Source organism: Diadema antillarum, unplaced genomic scaffold, assembly GCF_040938485.1.
Source record: "Diadema antillarum isolate AM-2024a unplaced genomic scaffold, OU_Dant_1.0 seq00000081_RagTag, whole genome shotgun sequence".
NCBI lineage: Eukaryota > Metazoa > Echinodermata > Echinoidea > Diadematoida > Diadematidae > Diadema > Diadema antillarum.
Window position 1 is genome coordinate 650,705 of NW_027271174.1, and position 22,816 is coordinate 673,520.

Genomic DNA, 22,816 nt, shown 5'->3' on the forward strand with positions numbered 1-22,816 from the left:
TAACATACATTGTATCATGACCTGCCTTGCCTTTAGAATCATCCTCAAGGTCTGCTCTCGATCTTTCATCCCACAGTTTTGAAAGCAATGTTTGCATTGTAGGAAAATTGCGTAAGATTCATGTGTGAAGCAAGGGACACTTTCCACAAGAGGGGGGCATGATTTTCGGTTTCAAGTCTCCCCTCTAGGTACTACCTTGCTTCCATTCATTCATCAATCCCCCTCCTCATTCTGCCACACGTCCGTCCCCTTCTCGGTCAGGTCACATGACAATTCCTAAAGTTTCCGAGCCATTTTCAACTTGCATCCCTCCACCCCTTTGATCCCCCCCCCCCCCCCCACATCCCATCCTGGGCTCAAGAAATACTTGCGTATGCATCCACTTGCAAAGTACCAGGAGTAAGTTTGTAGTATGATGCTCTCTCTCTTTTTTTCGCCCTCATTTATCGCCATGCCATTCTTGTTGAAGCCGAGCACCCTATTGAGCGCGTAGTAACGCCTCTTTGATGAGCGAGGGGGGAAATTTGATATTCATATCTGGAGGAGTGCATTTTGCCCCTTTGTGGTTGGGAGCTGTAGGGGAACGATGGCGAAATCGTCATTACTTGGAAATGAGCGAATGCGGTGAGCAATTTTCATCTGCTTGAGTTGGAATACGTGGGCACATTTCCAGAAAATCCTGTCTTGTGATTTGAAATTGGGAACGTCATGGAATCCTCCAAAGAACACAAAGAAACGTGTACTTTTTTTCTTTTCTTTTTTTTGCAGGGGGTTTCATCATTTTTCTTTTCATTTGCAATATTTTGTCTTTCTTTTGATATTTAAGACAAAGCACAATTTAGATGGATGTATTAAAAAAATGTAATAAACTTCCATTGTGTGTTTCATTTGAATTTTTATTTGATGCTCTCATTTACATTGTATACTCTGAAACACGATCAGGACACTTAGTTTATCAGTCATTTTAAATATCTGCTGGCTGTTAGTGTAATATTGGACCTCCTCAGCTGTGAAGTGGAGTTGTCTGGGAGGTTTCCATCTGCCCCGCATTAAATCGCATACAGTGTAAATGTTTGTGACTGCAAGGTGAGTATGTGCTCCGTCTTGAATGTGCTGGTACAAAAACATGCGTGAACGAAACCCTTGCCTGGGATAAAGTTTTTCATGAATTTTGGATGTTCTTTGTGTGCCTATTTGCAGAACACAAGACAAAGAAAAGGAACTTGGAGAAGAAGGTGCCGTCACGGTCCATTTAGCAGATGGTATGTAGCGAACGTTTCATCTCTTCCTGGAAACATGCACAGTTACAATGTCACTGTCATTTGGTGACCCTGATCCATCATGTAATTTTACTCTGGAGTGCTTCAGGGAGATGAATTTCAAGCCTTGTGTATGTCTACAAATATATTTGTGTGTGTATGTTCTTGGGACAGACTTTGTTAGATATTGCAGACACAAATTTACAGACAACAACAACAAAACTTCCTGTATCGGCCTGTGTAGATTAGGGATTGACTGTAAAAATGTATTCAGAGGCATTGCTTTTCATCCTATATTGTACATACATTGTTTGAATGGAAGCACTGATGAGAAACACTCTTAGGGATGAATAGCTTCTAAATATAGTGTGTGTTCAATGAAGTATAGTATAAAAAGTATTTTACTTGTGATTAAATACGACAGAGTGCAGGTTGATCTCTGAGTGTGCAGACAAATGTCTGAACTTCTCTCACTGATAGACTACAGTGTAGCTCTGTTTGATCCCTGTTTCTGTCTTTCCTTCCACCTGCATCAATGAGCACTTTTACTTCCCCATTTTGTATTTTTTAAATTCAGTATAAATGTAATCCAGAGTTTTCCTATGCTTGGTGTCTGGACTTGATTTGCCTGAATTTTGGTTAAACCTTGGAATGCATTATGGTACATTATAATGCATCAAAATCAAAGGTCTGAAGTCACGTAACCATGTGAAATGTAAGTTTTGTCGTAGTGAATTGACAATTTCAAGAGCTTGAGTACACATACATACATTGTAGCTTCGTTTGATGTTGTAACCCCATGCTTTGAATCGCATTATTCCCCATAACGATTAAAGTTTAAATATCAGTATTCCCCATGAGGACTAAGATTGCTTTCCCCTGCCGTGTTAAAAGAGCTTTACAAAGTATGGTGAATACTGTGAAGTGAGCAAACTATTATCCAAGACAGTGTAATATTTCTACACCCTTTTAGCACCTGAGTCTGCTCCTCTCACGCTCCCTCTCTCTCTCTCTCTCTCTCTTTCATAGAAAGTTTAGCTGCCCACTGTTGCTTCATGTTTCTCTAGAGTGTGTGTGTACAGAGTGCACACATACATACATGCATGGTGTTGAATAGTGACTGTGTTACACTACAGTTTCTCTACATGTACCAGGGGCCTGTTTTATCAACAGATATAATTGATTTTAAATTTCCTTTTATAACACGCCTTATGTAGGCAGCCATAGACCTATGATAGAAATCAACTATCAAGTTTAACTCTTCATAAAACAGGGCCCTGGTCTTGTAAATGAATGAAACTTGGCATTCACAATTTATTGTACTGTTTGGGGGAAAAAAGGATAAGTTTTGTTTGCCCACACTCTTGGCCTGGCTCATACAAAAACAAAAAACAAAACAGAAACAAAAACACAGAAAAAATAAAAGCACAACAAAAACCATGATTGTATTTTCCAAGGTTTGACCCTCGGCCTTACGCACTTCAAGCGCTACCCTTGAATCCAATGTGTAGTACATGGTTGTACATGTAGAATCAATAATTTCCTGCAATTAGTACTACCAGGTAGTACAATGTATGCACTTTGTAAGATATGTATGACTGTACTCTTGTGCACATACATTTTGTACAACATGTACAGTGCTTCTACTGTACTGTAGCTTTACAAATCACAATCTACAATTGTACAGTGTGAAAGTCCAGTCCTGAGCTTGATTTGTTTGAGTTTGAAGTCCAGGTGGAAGGGCAAGGTTAAATTCTAAGATTATGTAAAAGAAAACTTCAGAATGATTCATGGAAATTTGATGAGACTGCTCCTGCTTGCACAAGGATGACTGTGATAACAGGAATTATGAGATATTGTATAATGCACTTGACATGGCTGATATGATACTATTGTACCATTATCTTGGCATAAGGTTCAAATATTGAGCTGCTTTATGGGCTCTGTGAAAATTGGCTTATTACAAAAACATACAGAGTTAAATGTGTGTGAGAAAACTTATTATACTGTTGTCGATATCATGATTGGCAGCAACAAAAGCTGTTAACGAATTGTTTCACTGACTTCCAAACATCTAACAACTCATAATATCAGAAGGATAAAATGTGACCGTGCATCATGAAATTAAGAAAAAGTTGCATGACGCAATATTACACGGGGACTCAAAATAGTTGAAAAGGGTCAGCCTAGTCAGTACTGTATAATATATTTTTTTAATATACATTGTATATTCTGAAAGAGCAATTCTTCTTCATGATTCTTAAGTTTTGGATCATAAAATGAATGGGAAATGTGTTGGTTTTTTTTCCAATTTTTCCAACACTTTAATTGTAGAATAGTGTGATTATGTGCACACAGTATTAGTATAATTACTTTAAATAGAGACTTCTCTAAATATTGTAGTTTTCATTTCTTCATTCGTTGAGGACAAGTCCCGAGTATGTACTGGGACAAGGGTGTATGGAAAATGCGTGCTGTAGCAAAATCAGCATAGTGTCCTCAATGGGTTAAAATAAAAAACCCTTAACAGGCTCAGGCCTCTTCACTTTAAACTCTAATAACTTTTGAAAGGATGATGCTCATGCTGTTAAAGTTTACAATTTTAGGATTAGTAATGAATCAAGTGTGCTATAAAGATTATGTGCCAAATTGCAGCTTAGTCCCTGATAATCCCTTCATTGTGATTGCTATGGAGCTTTGTCTGAACATCCTTCTTTTTGTCCCATTCATTGCACAGACTGCAGCACAGAGATTTTTAATTGTGCTCGAATACCAGGTACAAACCCTAAACTTCAAAATCTTGTGCCTTGGTGAACACTTTCAGAGTGTGTACTTTATTTTCATTAAAAAAATATAAAGGGTGGGAAAGTCCTTTCATATTGAGTTACATCACTTTATAGCTTACAGTACAAGTTTGTACTGTACATGTATGTATGCTCTTTCAGAAATTGCCCTTTTAAAACTAAAAATCCGTGTTTGTTTGTTTTTTGTTTGTTTGTTTGTTTGTTTGTTTGTTTGTTTTTGGGGGGGAGGGTTTGTGATGCACAGTCACAAATCATGGGAAATTGATACAGAAATAATCATGACTTTGCTGCAAATAAATCTAAATCCATCGTGCCAATTTTTGTCGCTTCAAGTCTGTTGTGTTTGTGTGTGTAATGCGTAGTATTCAGGAAGATTCTGCGAAATGTGTACTCTTTATCGCACAGCCTGCACAATGGAATTCACTTTCGCTGTGTGATTTATTGAGGGCCCTTTCTAAACTACTTTGTAAAGTGTACCTGGCCTTGCTTTGTGCTGTACACATGAAAAATAGTGCACATGACCATGTAGACAAGAACAGGCAAAAACCCGACAGAAAACTTTGGCAGTCCACTCATTTTTAACTCATCAGCCCCAGAAACCACAATATTCTGCTGTAATGCAATATATTTCAATATCATCATTATTGCTATCATTCATGGTTTAAGATTTTACATGTACACATATCTCATATGGTGAATAAAACTTGTCTTTTGTAATGTTAACCCTTTTACAAGTTGCATTTTCATGATATTAGTGTACAATTGTACATGTACACTGTACATGGGTACATGTACACTGTACATACAATATCCATACGCTGTGGATTGCAGAATTATCAAAAGCCTCCAGACTGCTGAGTTTCAAGCTGATTTTTTATTTTTCAATTAGACAGCACATTTTAGGAGATTAAAATCAATATATTTCTCAACCCTTCTGGTGAATTACAGGTTTGTTTGTTTGTTTGTTTGTTTGTTTGTTTGTTTTGTTTGTTTGTTTGTTTTTTTTTTTGGGGGGGGGGGCATGATTAGTGCAAAATTGTATTTACCGTAACTACAATGTACAATAATTGTACAAGTGTAGTGATGTACACTTGTACATGTGTACTGTAATTCTATCTCTAGTCTTTCTTTAATAAAGGCTACACAGTAAAATTCAGAGATTTGTCAATTTGATGAGCAGTTAGTACAATGTGATAATTTCTCCACAGTGAATTCCCCCAGTACTTGATGAGTTTACAATGTATGTTGTGAATTCTCTTCATTTGATTCACATCCACAGGAGACCAGGTTGTCGCTGAAGATGGTACGGGAGCAGAGTTTGCAGATAACATCCAGGTATTGTAAACGTTCCGTCTAGTCTAGCCCATCAACAGTGTAGTCAAGGAAAGGTAACGTGGATGTAGCGTCCCAGCGCTTCATCCTCTGCACTGAGCTTGACATTTACAATACAAAGACATGTCTAGCCACCTTGTACACTTTGCTATCACAAATGCAGGACACTACTTTACAGTATCACAAATGCAGGACACGTCGTAGACATCGTGGTGCTACGATATACACAGTTGTACACGTACATACTAACTGTATGCCTAGTATTGGGGGGGGGGGGGAACTAACAACACACACACACACACACCCCAAAACTTGAAAAGCAGTACACTGTACTACAGTACAAACATCTAGATCTGTGTGTTTCATTGATAAGAAAGGACATTTCATAGCCACTAGAGTGTATTTTACTTTTCTTGCGAATTGGGACTTCCCAGCAATTTTGCGCATTTGATTTAAATTCGGGATGGTGGAGTACAGTAATGATTAGAGAAACAAGTTGTACATGTACAAATTGTATGCTTACAAGTTTGTACATGATTTGTCAGGAACAGAATTACAATATTTTTGCATGTTTTATTAAATTCACGAATAGCACATATCTCACGAAATTTGCGAAAATAAGCCCCACAAAATATATGATTCTATACATGTATACACTGTAATAATCAATGAATGAATTGAAATCATAACTCAAATCAGATATAATTATAGTATTGTAATTGATTTTAAACACATCAGTCATCAGACCCATCGTGGATAGTGCATACAATGTAATACATGTATATTATGCTATTAGCACAACAGTGCTTGTAAATTGTTGTATCTGGTGTTTTATGTACCAAACAAAGTGTATGTCTACAGGTAAAACAACAAAACAAAAACAAAACAAAACACAAACATCTGCTGCAAACTGTCATGTCATATTAATACTGTATCTACAGTGTACACTGTACCTTGCACACTTAATACACACAAGCAAAACCTCAATCTTTTGTGTTGTTAGATCTGCAAGTCAAACATTTACTGCTGACCATGAATAGAAAATAGAAGTGAAAGTGACCAGGCTGAGACGCCCCAGACCCACTCCTTGAACGATTTATACTGACCAGTAACTGATTCTTCCCTTTGTCATTTAATGGGTACGTAATCATCGTCAAAGTAATGTGTGTAATGAATATTCAATTGCCCTTGGGGGTATTACAAAAATTATTAATTACCCTATTAGAATGTACTGTAGATAACCAGAAACAATCGCTTCATGAAACTTTGTGCGAATTGGAGCTGACTGCCTTTTTTGTGACATGAAACTTTCACGAATTACTGACCATGAAAAAATTATGAGTCCACTACATGTACTGGATTGTGCAGACAAAAACTTTCACATGCATTTTACTTTTGTCAATGGTGACTCAAGTGCAACGCAGAAAAGTTGAATGCAGGCAAAAATATACAGTACAGATGCCCAAATGGGCATTGGGGGGCAAGTTCCTATTTTAAAGTCTTTTACTATGATGTACACTTTTTACTTTGCCAGACAGTAAGTTTTACTGTAGTTGCTCTGTGCAGGGAGTCCCACCTCCCTGCTCTGTGCAAGTAGGGAGTTGGTGTATAGTATCCTGTGCACTGAAGAAACGTGAAGTGTACAGTGTAGTTTGTCGCCACTCTTGGCCAACCCCACTGTATTTTTTTTTCTCTCTCTCACCAAATATCATTTTCTGATACGATTGTCTTTTTTTTAAATAAATGCTATTCATGTGTGCTTGCGGTGTTGTTACTCTATATATATCAAACTACAATTTGTTTTTAGAAGCAACTCTCTTCTTGACGTATACACACAGATCTACTATGTTGCATGATGTCAGAAAAACCTTTACCCTTTTCACCATTCTTTTTTAACTGCTTTGTGAATTATGTACGGTACAATTGTATCGCAGTTGTATGCCTCTTTTTTTCTTTTTCTTGAACCATTGGAATTTTTTAATAGTTGATGGCATTGTCATATAATTTGAGACAGATTATTATATACAGGTTGCTTGTCACCAAAAAGTAACTATGTGAAGCACTAAGATTCCAAAACTTTTCCCTCTTTCAAATTTCTGATTTTGAAGTGAAAAATCACCTATATCTTTTTGCCTGCCTGCTGTGACTTCACAGTATTTCCATGGTACAAATTTGTATATGCTTGAAAGTTCTTGAGAAGTAATTTATCACTCTTATTGTGATCACATGACCAAGTATTAATGCCATTCAGTACGTTTAACCTTTGAGCCACAGAGCGCGAAGGAAGGATCTCTTTCATCAATGAAAAAAACCCTCCCGGGGTGATCCCCATTCTGCTTCGTGCACGTGACTGCATCTTTCTTCCTCTCTCCTCTCGCCCCTCAATAGTATCAGTTCCGCACAGACAGTAACGGTCAGAGTCAGGTGACGTATCGCGTGGTGCAGGTCGGGGACAGCGACGCCAGTCCGCAGACGGTGGTAACTACCTTTCCACAAGGCCAGCAGGCTTTAACACAGGTGAGACAGACAGTCATACTGTATGAGAGAGTATTTTAAAACAAAGATCTAATTCTAATAGTCCCTTCGTTTACTACTGTACTCTATATACAAGTGTATGCCATTATTTTTGCATACAGATAGTTTTGCGAATGAGGAGGTCACAGACATTTGTGCAAGAAGTTGTTTTCGCAAGAAGTCATTTTCGCAAAGTGGCACCGAGGTAATCATAAATGCACTATTACTTGCATATATGGCAACATTTGTTGTTGTTGTGTTCACTGTTGTTTAATTGGCCGTTAACTGTGAATTTGCGAAATTTGCGAAAATCAAACCCTAGCAAAGATAGCAGCTTATACAATTATTCACTATAGTCTGCTCTCTCAGCCTAGAATGAGAGACACAGCACAAAACAAATCAAATATTAAAATGAAAAGCAAAAACAAAGGGAAAAACAAGATGGAACAACTGAATAACACAAAACAATACAAAGCAAGCAAACACAAATGCAAGAGTAGTTTCCTGAAGCTCAAAGTAGACCAGACAGAAAATATCTTTTTGAAAGTGGGAATGGAACGTTACAAGCGACTTCAACACAGATTTGGTGATTTCAAAAAAAGGATTGTACAGTACACATTCAGTATCCTGTCAGTGCACAGTATTAAAGTTTCTTGATTAGTATTACAAGGAAAGACAGATGTTGGCTGGTTACAGTTCTGGCAACGGCGTAGCCAGGATTTCATCTTAGGGGGGGGCGGTTAGTCTGTGAGGGAGCGAAGCGACCGAGCCCGAGCGAGCGGAGCGAGCGAGGGGGGGAGGGTGTGGGAGTGGGGTGTCCCCCCTCCCACGGTAAGAACTTTTTGCATTTGGATGTTGTAAATGGTGCAATTTGATGCATGTTTTTGCGCGTTTTATCGACGTGAAACAGTCCCACTTGTTTATAGTGGCAGTTCATTTTGATGTAGATTATCATTGAACAATTTGCCTATAAAATGGTATATATTTTAGATTCACTTCTTGTATTAATTCTTTTCACTGAATATCATGAACGCAACTGAACCCGAGCGAGCGGAGCGAGCAAGGGGGAAGGGGAGGGTGTGGGAGGGGGGTGTCCCCCCTCCCACAGTAAGAACTTTTTGCATTTTGATGTTGCAAATGGTGCAATTTGATGCATGGTTTTGCGCATTTTATCGATGTGAAACAGTCCCACTTGTTTATGGTAGCAGTTTATTTTGATGTAGATTATTATTGAACAATTTACCTATAAAATGGTATAATTTAGATTCACTTCTTGTATCAATTCTTTTCACTGAATTTTATGAACGCGACTGAACCCGAGCGAGCGGAGCGAGCGAGGGGGGAGGGGAGGGTGTGGGAGGGGGGTGTCCCCCCTCCCACAGTAAGAACTTTTTGCATTTTGATGTTGCAAAAGGTGCAGTTTGATGCATGTTTTTGCGCGTTTTATCGACGTGAAACAGTCCCACTTGTTTAAGGTAGCAGTATATTTTAGTGTATATTATTATTGAACAATTTGCCTATAAAATGGTATAATTTAAATACACTTCTTGCATTAATTCTGTTCACTGAATATCATGAACGCGACTGAACCCGAGCGAGCGGAGCGAGCGAGGGGGGAGGGGAGGGTGTGGGAGGGGGGGTGTCCCCCTCCCACGGTGAGAACTTTTTGCATTTTGATGTTGCAAATGGTGCAATTTGATGCATGTTTTTGCGCGTTTTATCGACGTGAAACAGTCCCACTTGTTTAAGGTAGCAGTATATTTTAGTGTAGATTATTATTGAACAATTTGCCTATAAAATGGTATAATTCAAATACACTTCTTGTATCAATTCTTTTCATTGAATATCATGAATGCGACTGAACCCGAGCGAGGGGGTAGGGGAGGGTGTGGGAGGGGGGTGTTCCCCCTCCCACGGTGAGAACTTTTTGCATTTTGATGTTGCAAATGGTGCAATTTGATGCATGTTTTTGCGTGTTTTAACGAGTTGAAACAGTCCCACTTGTTTAAGGTTGCAGTATAGTTTAGTGTAGATTATTATTGAACAATTTGCCTATAAAATGGTATAATTTAGATACACTTCTTGTATTAATTCTTTTCACTGAATATCATGAACGCGACTAAACCCGAGCGAGCGGAGCGAGCGAGGGGGTAGGGGAGGGTGTGGGAGGGGGTGTCCCCCTCCCACGGTGAGAACTTTTTGCATTTTGATGTTGCAAATGGTGCAATTTGATGCATGTTTTTGCGTGTTTTAACGAGTTGAAACAGTCCCACTTGTTTAAGGTTGCAGTATATTTTAGTGTAGATTATTATTGAACAATTTGCCTATGAAATGGTATAATATGAATACACTAGTCTTCTTGTATTAATTCTTACACTGAATATCATGAACGCTGTCTGTTCAGCAATCAAACAGAAAAAGCATGCACACGAGGGTGTAGATAGGGGCATATCCCCTCCCACACGAAGGCGATTTTGCGTTTTAAAGGCAGTCGGTCGTCGCAGGCGATTCGCAGCTCAGTAGAAAAGCACGACAAGCTGCTCCTCCCGTTATTGTACCCCCGTACGTACCGAATGCCGAACACGACGCTACGCAGCGCACCAGCGAAAACCAGATGGGGCACGAGAGCCGTGCGAGCCGTCCACTGTAATTTCAACATGGACGCCCCGAATACCTACCGAATGGGGCCGAATGGGTGCACGCACAAAACCGCACAACAGCCATGCGCATGAAAATCTCTCCCGGTCGCGACACAACTGAGAGAGCTGTCGGGTGTACGTACGTACGTATATGTACGTATCTGGCTCCAGTCGAGCAGTCTCTGTTTATTTGCACTGTAGTGCCAATTTCAGCAATCTAAGCAATAATGTTTCAAAATGTCTTAAAATATTATATAACAATATCATATATTATTCATATATTACGTTGTTTAATATTTGGTATTTTTAAATATGCTTTGATGAAGAAATATTAAAACTCTAAGCTTCATGTATAGCAAGTTGCAATGCATATGGCCATATGGCAGGTTGTTATGATCTCATCGTGCAATGTTGTCTGCTGCGTCAGCTGCATGTGTTACTAGTATACGTACAGCTTACAGTACGTTGGGCCGGATCGTAACATAACAAAGTTGATAGAAAGTCGTCGGTACCGGTATGTCAATATCAATATTGTGTGTGGTATGCGTGTACTGTTTGCAATAAAAAGTGCTGTACTGTTTCGGCTTAGCCTTGGCTTTGGTTTAGTAATGAAACCTCACAATGGAGATCAAACAGCCGTCCAACTCGAGGCAACGTATCTACTTGTTTGACGCTATCGACAAGTGGAGAACGCAGAGAGACGTGTTCATAGCTGGAAGACAAGTAAGAGACCAGATGCAAAGGGGGAGGCTTCAGCGTCAGCGTGCCGATGAAAAATTTGCTTTCCACTTGCTGGAGTTGCATGAACAGTTTTGCAGGAATTTAGAATGGGCAAATTCATGTTACAACATGCACGGTGGAATTGTGTTGCCACGGCTCACGCCAATCAAGCAACCCCAGCTGGCCAAGTCAACAACTCCAAGGAATCCAGATCCAGATGATGTGTAAGTAGAAGTCTACACATGAAGAAATGATTGAAGTGGAATGACTTTTTCTAATCTAGTATCAGTAACTTTAGGGCCTTTGCATTTGATCGACAAGTAGGCCTATTTTTCTATGTATAATTCCGCGAAAAACTTCTCTAAGTTCTCATTTTATGTCAAATTATGATAATGCCGTAATTGAAATGACATTTGCTGGGTCAGTTTATCGCTTCTTAAAAACTGACCCAGCAGTAGGCAGCAAATGTCATTAGAAACCTAGTCCCATTAAATGAGAAGTTTTTCATATCAATCATGTTATGCAAATTCCCCAAGAATATGATTTAGGATTTGCAAATAAATTATAAAAAATTGAATAGATCTATCGCAAGCTCCATCATACATGTACAGTAGTCTAACCCAATAGATCTGGTAGAACTCTAATGTTTAAACAGGGGAACTATAGGTTCAAAGATGATAGATCTAACAATAATAGATTCTAGTTTAGGCCCTACTTCGACTTGAAGGTTAGTTGTACAAAAATGAAAGTAAAAATCCATTTCCCCATGCATGAATAGTTCTAACGTTAAGTTTTCCTCTTTTTATTTTTAAATACAGATTGACATCGACATCCCATATGTCAAGTCAGGGAATCACAAGTAGTGGTAAGTTTTTTGTCATCACAGTATTGAGAATTTAAAGTATTTCATGTGCAAATGTATAATTTGTCTTGACTGTGGAGCAGAATCTAGATAGATACAGAGAGGTCACTTTCCTGAGCTGCTAGCGTCAACAATCCAGGTTAAATTTGCATAGCCAGATTTCATGGCTGCGATTCAAATACTGTTTGTCCCCATTGACTTAACTGTATAGCAAAGTCTCCTCTTTTATCATATTTAGGGGCCCTACATTTTAAGTTTGGTTAAGGAATTTGGATATACAAATTGTAATTTTCATAAACTTGGCAAAAGTTTCAGGCATCTATATTGCATTTATAGTCAAACTTCCAATACATTTGGTCCAATAATCTTGAAGCCAAATTCAAGTGATCCGGTGAAGTGTAAACTCTTTTCATGTGAATTTCTACCAGTATGTTGATATGTAAATTCTGGGAAAAAAAAAAATTTAATCCTTTACAGTTGAAATTCATTAAAGTTTGGTTACACTGACAGTGTCAGGTCAGTGGTAATAAGTACTACAGAGTTACAGTAGTGTACGTACAATACCCTTGCACGTGAAAGTTACAGTTTTATTTACCTTCACATCTTCATATAGGAGTGTCCAATGGGTATGTTGATTGGTGTGAAAGTCGTCGATGAACAACAGTTCATAAGAATCCATTGTTTGAATTCTAATACAGATATTGGTCATAGGTCAAGGGGCAATGAACCTATCAGTTTGTAACACGTACAGGTATGAGCTTCATCAAGTACCATTAATTGGTATCAGTGGCATAACTACAAGCGAGGGGGGATTGGACACATCCCTTATTTGTTGATCAAAGGTACGCCTATATGATTGGTATTTATCAGTGTTTGGTAGAAAGCTAACCCAATGGCTTTGCGATGTTACACTGAGTTGACTATGGACAAAGGTCTACTATCCACGGTTTTCATTAATTTGTGGGGCATTTTTCACACATAACCTCAAATACTGATACTTGTGATAGGTTAACTTATAATGGTTATCCTTCACACTGTAATGTTGAGACAATAGTGTTTTGTTTGTTTGTGTAAGAGGGAGATAGACAATAATTTCTTTATGCTCCTGCCTGAAGGAGGCATTACATCTTATTTGCCATGTACTTAACTATGAGTTCCTATGTTCAGTTTGTGTGTTGTGTTTTTTTTTTTTAAGATTATTCACACCAGACTAAGCTGACAGAACTATAACTGTGAGTTTACCTAGTCAAATGAAAGGGTTTCGGCATGCTTCTTTATTCCAGGCAGGTGATACAACACTCACCTTCTTCATATTAGTAAAACAATGGAGAGTGCAAAAATACTGCATAAATGGATCTTTTCCTTGAAACTATCATAAAGCTGTCAGCAGTGTAATCCTCCTATCTTTGATTTACCAACTGAACAAACTATCCATGGTGGGAATTCAGTTTATACTTTCCCAAATCCTTTCATACAAAAATGTGTGATGTGTGCATTTCAAGCATATCTTTCTTGCAAAGATTTGGCTACACATATTTTTCACATGTGATTTTTAGACTGTCCTTCAACTCTATTTTCCCCTCCAATTCTCATTGCAGGTTCATCACACTTGTCATCAGTATCACATAGCACTCAGCAGAGTAGTTCTGTTGAGGACACTTCCATCGGGAAAGGTTTCTTCCATGATCACACATATTCTAGGTAACAGGACAAACCAGAGTTCTTTGTAAAAGTGTTGCAAATTGCATCACAGAACCTTATGTATTATATGAAACAACCTTGTGAGATTTTGTTGATTCTGCTTGATCAATATACATTCGTGTACATTTGCAATCTAAATTCTAGTCGTGTTTCTTCTCATTATTGAATCTGTATATTATATATAGGATACATGTAGGAAAAGATAGACAGAAACATTTGAATGTGGGGGGACTTGGTAGTGTGGTACATTGATCAGTACTTAGAACATAATTTTATTTTGTAGAGTTTGAATCAACATAAATGTATGTTTTTCTTTTTTCACCATGTGCACGCAGTTCTGCAAAGTCCTGTTCACAGACTCAGCCAGGGCCAGTGATGCCTGTAGGAGAAACTCCCATAGATGGAAGTGGTAAGAATATTTCTTTTCTTTCCTTTAGAAAAAAAAAGAGAAAGATATGTAGATAATGTATAGTGAAGAAGTATTGAGAAGCGTAAAAAAAGGAATCATCAAGATGTGAGACAATCAAGCCATTATTGTACAGTAAAAGACATCTTATCATGTAAAGAGCTATCTGTACACATTGAGGTGGATGAGCCACTCCATTATGCACTCACAATTTCTATAGGTACGTGTACCTACAGACATGTAAAGAAGAATTCACCTCAGACTTTATAAACATACTTGAATAACCTCAGTAAGTTACTGTAACTGGAGCAATAGATTTTGTGTGTATGCTAAACCTTAAAATAATTTTACCCAGCTGTATTTAGTTTTGCCTAAGTTGATTCTGTTGGACAAAAGAAATAGCTTAATTATTGTCTTGGGAAAAATTTGACTCGTGAAGAGTTATAAACAACACAATATAAAGAGAAGGGACCATGAATAGACCTTTGATGTTTGGAGAGTTGAGTGTATCTAACAATTTTTCTGTGGGGCTAATACAGAGACTCCAACCCCAAGCACCTTCTGATCTGGAGATTCTCCCGCCCGAAACCCCTAGCGAACAGGAGACTCCAAGTTGATGTGTGTGAAGCGCGAAGTTCCTATAGGGTTCTAGATGTTCTCTGGTGCTATCTAAGGCTTATTTTTTCAACATACGATAGCAATAAGTAAGAAATCCTTTCCACCGGGAGACACAGAGCCAGGGCGGGAGAAATCAAATCTCAAACGGGAGAACGGGAGATTTTGCCAAAATGGGTTTTCGGCGGGAGATCTCCCGTCGAAAACGGGAGAGTTGGAGTCTCTGCTAATACTTCATACAAGCAGTAGATGTTTGCATATCACATGTAGTACAAATTTATTTATGAACCCTTTGAAGTAATGAAAAAAAAAAGGATTAAAGAGGCCTATCAGCAACCATAATACCATGTAACAGAAGAAGAAAAAAATACAGCTTTTTTAACACATTACCAAATTATGTTTATTTGTGAAGACATCGCCACATTGCCACCCCCTGGAGTTACGTCCCAGACTTGTAGTACTTCAGGATTGCACCATGACCACACTTACTTCAGGTTTGTATTGTACATACTATGTGTATTTCTTAGAAAGTTTAACAATATCGTATCAATTGATGTTGATAATAGGTGAGTGAATGTGTGCAATAAAAGTAAAAATGTGGGAGATTGAGTTGTTGGGATATGTGAAAGTATATATATGTAGGCCTACTTTGTGTATTATTAGAGAACAAGAAAATTTGCATCTAGATTTTTTGTTTCCAGTGCCAAATTTTTACCATGTGGTTAAAAACATAGAAACAATTTTTAATTCAGAATTGACAATATTTATATCTTTTTAAAAATTTTCATTTTATTTTCTTTTAGTTCCTTCACATATGTGATCTTTAATCTCCTGAAATCTCATTAGATTTTATCATTATAGTTTTAGTATTAGTTACTGTAGTATTGTTATTTTTATTATTTTTTCATATTGTCACTGTTATTAGAGTAATTATCTTTGTTTTTACATATTACACTGTATATGATTTCATGTTATATTATGTTTGTGTTGAAATTGTATGTTACCCTTTCCATCATACCACAGATCAGGCTTGCTGTCTAGAGATTCCGAAGAAGCCTCCTCATCTGCAGTAAACATTCCCACCATAGCCAGTCCCGAGGAAACCTTGTTTGGTGAGCAAAATGCAAAATCCACTAAAAAAAAAAGATGAAATAAAATAATGACCTCTGCCCTCAAACCTCGCACAGCCTATCAAAGATATAGTTATTTAAGTGGAGGGAGGGGGGGGGGGGGGCAGGGCAAAATCCTTCAGATCACGGTGGTGGATTGCGCAATTCTCAGGAAAATTTGCACAAAAGGAGATGATGTAATCCACAAGACTGTGTAGTTAGACTTTTCACATTTTGATTAATGTATTTTATATAAATGTATTCTAATTTATGAAAGAAAAAGAATCTTAAAGAGGCATGGCTTAAAAATGGTATGCTCAGGAGCAACAAATTAGGTCTCAAAAGTTGCGTGATACTTGAAAGAAAAAAATCATAAAATGTCGCTTAAAGAGCATCTTGCATTGATGAATAATCATGGAAAACATTGAAAGTGGGATTACAGTACGAGAATGCAGCAAAAATTTACGCACAAGCTTTAAGTTGTAACTGTCATCTTGTCAGTTTTGAAAAATTTCTGACAGTATTTCTTAGTCATCAAAACTACTCTTCTACGAAGCAAAGCGACTGACTCCTTCAGTGGTAAAGAAGTATCTCATATTCATTTTAATAGAGTGCAACTACAGCATGTACAAAGAAAAATAGAAACATAGAAAATAAAACTTATTTCACATTAATATATCACATCACCAGAGCAAAGTATTTGATTGTATACTATTTTCATGAGAAATGATTTACAACTACTCATTCCGTACTTTCATTGATTGTACAGAACCAATCCAAGCATCAACTCCACGAACACGGAAGGCCCTCCTCCCATCTTTTTCAGGAAGGTTGGTTTGTGTGTGTGTTTTCTTTTCTTCCTTGCAACAGACAATAGGTGTAATGGACAACTGATTAAAGTATTTATGGGAAAACCAGTAGTGTTGGTAGTTGCTGGACATAGGACAATGATAAAATATCTTATTCAGATGGCGGGCAGAATGCTCGCACCAAGAAATTATGTGATTTTGTATGTTTTTATTATACACTAAGATCCCAGAAAACTTTACCAATATCTAACCTCAGAAAGTATAAGACATAGGTACTTGAATGATAATTTTATATGTATTTTTGGCATGAACCTTCTCATGTGCATGGATGTGACTGCATTTCATAATACAATGTATTGTTATTTAATTATTTATTTTTTCATTATTATTGTTATTTTTTTTTCGGTTGCCATGAAAGCAATATATGCAGACTGTGTGTCTGTCTAGCTGTCCAACATTGTCCATCTTTACACATTGGATCTGGTTAAGACTTTCTTCTGATGAAACTACCTTATATGTAGATGCTCTGATAAGTTTTGGAATGAATGTTCAAGTCATATTGTAACTTCAAACATCAAATTTTTCTCAAGTAATGAATGCATGAGGGGTAAATGCTCAGCCCCCACCCACCATTCCATTGCAAAATGTGCATTTATTCCAGCACCTCTCTCAAATTATCTTTTGGGTGGCATAAGTGACCATATTTGTTATGTTCTTCCTGTCCTTTAATACAGACATGAAGTGCCAAATATTACAACCACAGTGCCTGACCTGGATCCAGGTGACCTACCTCCCTCAACAGGTGGCACTGCTTCTGGAATTCCTTCACAGTATGTATTACACTTGTTGAACTGCACACTTAAACCTCAACCCTTGTTCTGAGTGAAGAAATATACCCAGTCCTATGAAAATAAATTTGACAGTCTTGTATCAAGTATAATCTTTTAAAATTATCAATATTCCCATCAACTTGGTACCTCATGTTCCATTGAAATCCTGGTGAAAATGTGTATTGTTATTTGTCCTACAAACTGTAACAGAGGAGTGGGATTTTCATTTGCAGTCACATACTTTTGGGATTACTTGGTGAAATACTAAGTTATATGAAGCAGATAGATATATATGTTTAAACATATATTTCAACAAGTATTCCAGATATGAACCTACATCCTTTTACTTCTGGTGCATATACATGTAGCACCCTTCAATAAAGTGCATGAAGACATGCAAGAATACATTATATTTGTATGCACTATATATTAGGTTAGTTAAATACTTATGTCTTTTTTTTTTCTCATTCTTGCCTTTCAACACAGAGTTCGGCAGCCCATGGTGTTGGCGGACACGGATTCTGACACAGATTACCTTCCTTCTCGTCCTCAGCAGCAGACATATCCTGAATATGAGGCCATTGCTTCTGAGACATCCTCTGTGTATGTTAAGTCTAGTGTTTTATTAATCAAGATTCGTAGTAACTGGAAAAGCTTATTCCACAAACTTGAGCATCACAATGTGTTAACATTGAATAATTTCAAAATTTATAATATCACAAGACAGTGCAAATTTTGTAAATATTCAGATAACTATACACATGGATCATATTTTGACCTTCTCATTATTGAGTAGAAAAGAGTAAGTTCAGTGATTAATTTGTACATGACAGTTGTTACAAACTTTATATGCAAAAAGTGCTGACATACATTTTCCAATGTTGTTTATGCAGAGTGGAGGATGAAATACTAGAAGGACTGGACCTACATGTGTTTGACCATGAGCTTGGTGCCACCGAGGATGTCTCCGATGATGAAGATGATGGAAAGGAAGCAGAGGAGATGGCAATGATAAATGAAAAGAAATGCATTGTGTTTGAAGGCAAGCTACTTGAGCTTGTGAAAACTGTGTATGGAACAACATGCCCAAAGTGTGGGCAACCTTTTGCCTATAGAACTGTGCAGAAAGGAACAGCCATCATCATCATATGGGAATGCGCAAGAAAACATGGCTCCTCATGGACATCTCAGCCCAGATACAAAGGTGTATTTGCTGGCAATCTGCAGGTGTCATCATGCATAGTAATGTCAGGGAACAGTTACCAAAAGATAGCTACAATGGCTAAGTTCATGAGCTTGAGGATGCTGTCTAGAACAACATTTGACAGAATCCAAAGACTTTACATCGCTCCAGCCGTGAAGAAGTTCTATGAACAGAAACAAGAAGAACTGTTAGCAACATATGATGGCCCTGTGGTTGTTTCAGGAGATGGACGTTCAGACTCGCCGGGTCATTCTTCGACGTTCTGCACCTACTCATTCTGTGATGAGCAAACGTCTAGAATACTCCACACCAACACCGTGATGATGCAAGAGGCTGCGGGAAAGTCACCCAATATGGAGCGCATTGCCTTCACACGAGGCCTGGACTTCTTGATGACCAGAGTGGAAGTTGAGTCAGTCGTTACCGATGCACATCCACAGATTGCTGCTACCCTGAAAAGAACAGCCAAGTACCAAAGTGTAAAACACCAATGGGACCTGTGGCATGGGAGCAAAAATCTTGTAAAGAAACTGAGTGCTGCAGCGCAACAGAAGAATTGTGCAGCATTACAACCCTGGATACGCAAGATAAGTAACCATTTCTGGCACTCATCACAAACATGCGAAGGTGACTCCGAGAAATTGGCTGGTAATTTTGCTGGCGTTCTCCATCATGTTGTCAATGAACATGAATGGCTCTTCACCGTTGATGGTAGAGCCGGGGAATGTGACCATGAACCGCTTGAGGATGCAACAACACCTTGGCTATCTCCTGGCAGTCCTCCACACCAAAAACTCAAAGAGATCATCATGGACAAACGCTTCTTGAAGTCTTTGCCCTACTACACTGATTTTCGACATACTGGCAACCTGGAGTCGTTCCACGCAACCTTGCTCATGTACGCCACCAAGCGTTCCTACTTTCATCCAGTAGGCTACACCACAAGAGTTTTGTTGGCTGTTCTTGATGTGAATCACCACGCTGACCGAAAGCAAGCTAAAACTGAAGATGGACGTCTGCGGTGGGGTAAGCGCTGGAACAAGAGGACAAAACAATTCACAGTCTTCCCAATCAAGGAACCAAAGACCTACTCGTACATCCCACAACTCATGTCGGAAGTGTTCAGGATGCGAGCCGAAACACCTGGGCATCTGTCACAACATGTCTCACTGGCAGAAGATGACCCCCGAAGAATTCACCCCACGATCGCCATGCAACCATCACTACCAACAGCGGAACTTGTGAAGGAACATCAGAGCAGGTTTACTTAAGAAGAGTACTTCCATGACATAGACATGACTGTATTGCCAGACTAAGGGATCCAAATGGCGTCCGTCTGTCGTCCGTCGTCCGTCCGTCGTCTGTCTTCCGTCACAAATGTTAAAGTTTACCTGCAAGACTCTCTTATGATGCATAACTTGGCAACTGTTACAGCAATGGTAGCCACACTTGGGTGATAGAAGCACTATGGGGTATCTTCATGTTATGGTGTTGTTGGAGGTCATGTGATAATGTCAAAGGTCATTTGAGGTCATATATTAAAGAGTATGTGCAAGACTTTCTTTTCTATGTTAAAGTTTACCTGCAAGACTCTCTTTTGACAAATAACTTCACATAAGTTGCTTGGATTACAACCTAACTTGGGTCATAGATGCACTGGGGGTGCCTTCATGTTATGGTGCCGTAAGAGGTCACATGATAAGGTCAAAGGTCATTTGAGGTCATACGTTAATGTTTACCTGCAAGACTCCCCTATGATAGATAGCTTCGCAACCATTGCTCCCTTTTCAACCAAACTTGGGTTGTAGATGCACTTGGGGGACCTGCATATTATGTTGCCCTCAGGGGTGACATGGTAAGGTAAAAGGTCATTTGAGGTCATATATTATATTAAAAATATGTTTCTGGTTATTTTCGCAAGTAGGCGAGACACAATATTGCTAATGCCTTGTTATTCATGAAACCAACTTCAAATATCAAAAGAAAACAAATTTTTCAATAGATGTATTTTTAAGCCAAACTTAGCTAGTTTCGGTGACTTCAGCTTTTCATTGTTTTGATCTTCAGAAAGTGTTGCAATTCTTCTAAAAACACAAACAAACTTTGCTGCAATTCTTTTGAATTAAAATTTGCAATGTTATAAAATAAGTAGCAAATATCATCATGTACATTACCCATGGGAGTATTGGGAGGTCCTCCAAACGATTCATTGTATTGCACATTTGTTGCTGTTTTTTTTTTTACAAAAGTATTTTTTTTTCTGTGCAAACAGATACATGTAGCTGGACATAAATGTTTATGTACTTTATTTAGCACTATAGATTGATACATTAGCAAACAATTTGATTTAATTTTGTGTCACCGGAAAGGATGTTCACAGAGACATATAACGTTGACAGTGATCCAAATTCTTTATGTCCATGCCTCTGAACATCTGTCTGTCTATGCAGGTCGAAGGTCATGTGACAAGAATGTTTCAGGTCAATTTTTATAGTCATCTAGAATAACCCCATTTTTTCTCAATTTCTCATTCTGTCCATCCCTCATTGTAACTCTGATTTTGTGTCTGTTGAAAGTTTCTCAGGGGCAGGTGTACAACCATCCCATGTGCTCATTGATACAAGTGTCAGGTGCATGATCTTGTCATGCCATGTAACAACAATGCTCATCTACAAGTACAGTTATTCACTTGTAAATCCTTAATGGAATTTCAGATGAAACCTGCATTTCATTCATACTTCCAAGACCTGATTTTATCTATATGTATCTCCCCTGTGCAGAGATCCATATTTGTATGTGTGTGTGTGTGTTTTGATGTGATTGTCCCAAGTGTTGATGTGTATACTTGTGAGCAGAACCATGCACAACTCTCAAATTTATCAGAACTCATTCCTCAATTCTCGCCACCAACAATACTGTAGGCGATATCAAGTGATATCATACGACACCTCAGATATCAAACCTCTCTGGCCGGGCATAACTTCCGGTTTCATGTGCGCGAGCTAGCTCGATGCACGGCCTGTGTACATGCGGTGCACCTCTACTGCTTGGCGCACGGATATTTATCCAGTTTTTTCCTTTTAGCATCAGCAGAACTTGTACACTCTGCTGCCTCACAGAAAACCCCCATGGTGTAATGGATAGTTATATTCGGGAAATAAACAAACTAAAGTCTAAACAAATGTATTTCTTTGGATCCAAAACAAAGCTGGCAAGTTCTCAAATCGAAAAGCACACACGCAATTCAATAACTGGAAGTCCCTACCCTGGCCCTAGAGGTTCGATATCGGAGGTTTCATTCGATATCACTTGATATCGCCTATTGTCAGTGTTGAGAATTTACACCTGTGGTATTTTGGTCATTTCCATAATAGTTAACCCCAATACAGGTTTATAGTTTGTTTGTTTTTTCAGTCTCGAGACACATCTCATAATCACATGTCTTTGCACACAAATCCAGCCACCAAAGTTGTTTTGTATTGGTTGTAGATGTACATGAAATGTGAAGAATTATGAATGTTTCTTGTTCTATTTTAGCACATACAGCTGTTATACTACACAGAATATTCCATCCTACATGCTATTTTTACATGCTTTAATCAATTGTTTGAATCAATCAAGCTACTTAAACAAAAAAGAACACGTCAGTTAACCCCTTGACTACAGTATTACTACTGATTCAATCTTTGATCACCCGGGGTCAATACATGCATGCATCATCCATTTCAAGTACAAGTATAACCTCCACATAATGACAATTTGTACATTTCTTGGGTATCCAAGTATAATCTTTGGTTTTATTTTTTCATGAAAACAATGTACAGTATAAAGTGTTCATAAAAAATGTCATAAACTTCCTGCCAAAGTTTGTAAAGCTTATCCACCATCACTTTTTGCTCTGTCAGACATACAATGTGTATCTTAGACAAGCTTCTACAGGTTGTCAGAAACAACATTTGCTACGCTGCCATGCAAAAATTTGACACAAATAAACAGGTCAAAGACTGTTAAT

The 22,816-nt window shown here is 38.2% G+C and overlaps 2 protein-coding genes across 2 annotated transcripts in view; both read left to right on the forward strand.

Annotated features, from left to right (window-relative positions):
• The first annotated feature begins 434 nt into the window (after positions 1-434).
• LOC139726184 (upstream stimulatory factor-like) overlaps positions 435-22,816 on the forward strand; it is a 43,025-nt gene continuing 20,643 nt past the window's right edge. The window contains exons 1-4 of the mRNA XM_071637255.1: positions 435-624; positions 1,201-1,262; positions 5,343-5,398; positions 7,784-7,912. Coding sequence (XP_071493356.1) covers positions 587-624; positions 1,201-1,262; positions 5,343-5,398; positions 7,784-7,912 — 285 coding nt within the window. The 5' untranslated portion in view covers positions 435-586. The remainder of the gene's footprint in view (positions 625-1,200; positions 1,263-5,342; positions 5,399-7,783; positions 7,913-22,816) is intronic.
• LOC139726204 (uncharacterized) lies at positions 11,398-20,457 on the forward strand. The gene is made up of 10 exons (XM_071637272.1): positions 11,398-11,492; positions 12,087-12,133; positions 13,729-13,831; positions 14,167-14,240; positions 15,265-15,346; positions 15,876-15,964; positions 16,731-16,791; positions 17,505-17,600; positions 18,087-18,203; positions 18,494-20,457. The coding sequence occupies exons 1-10, from the start codon at positions 11,398-11,400 to the stop codon at positions 20,073-20,075; spliced, it is 2,346 nt and encodes a 781-aa protein (XP_071493373.1). The 3' UTR covers positions 20,076-20,457.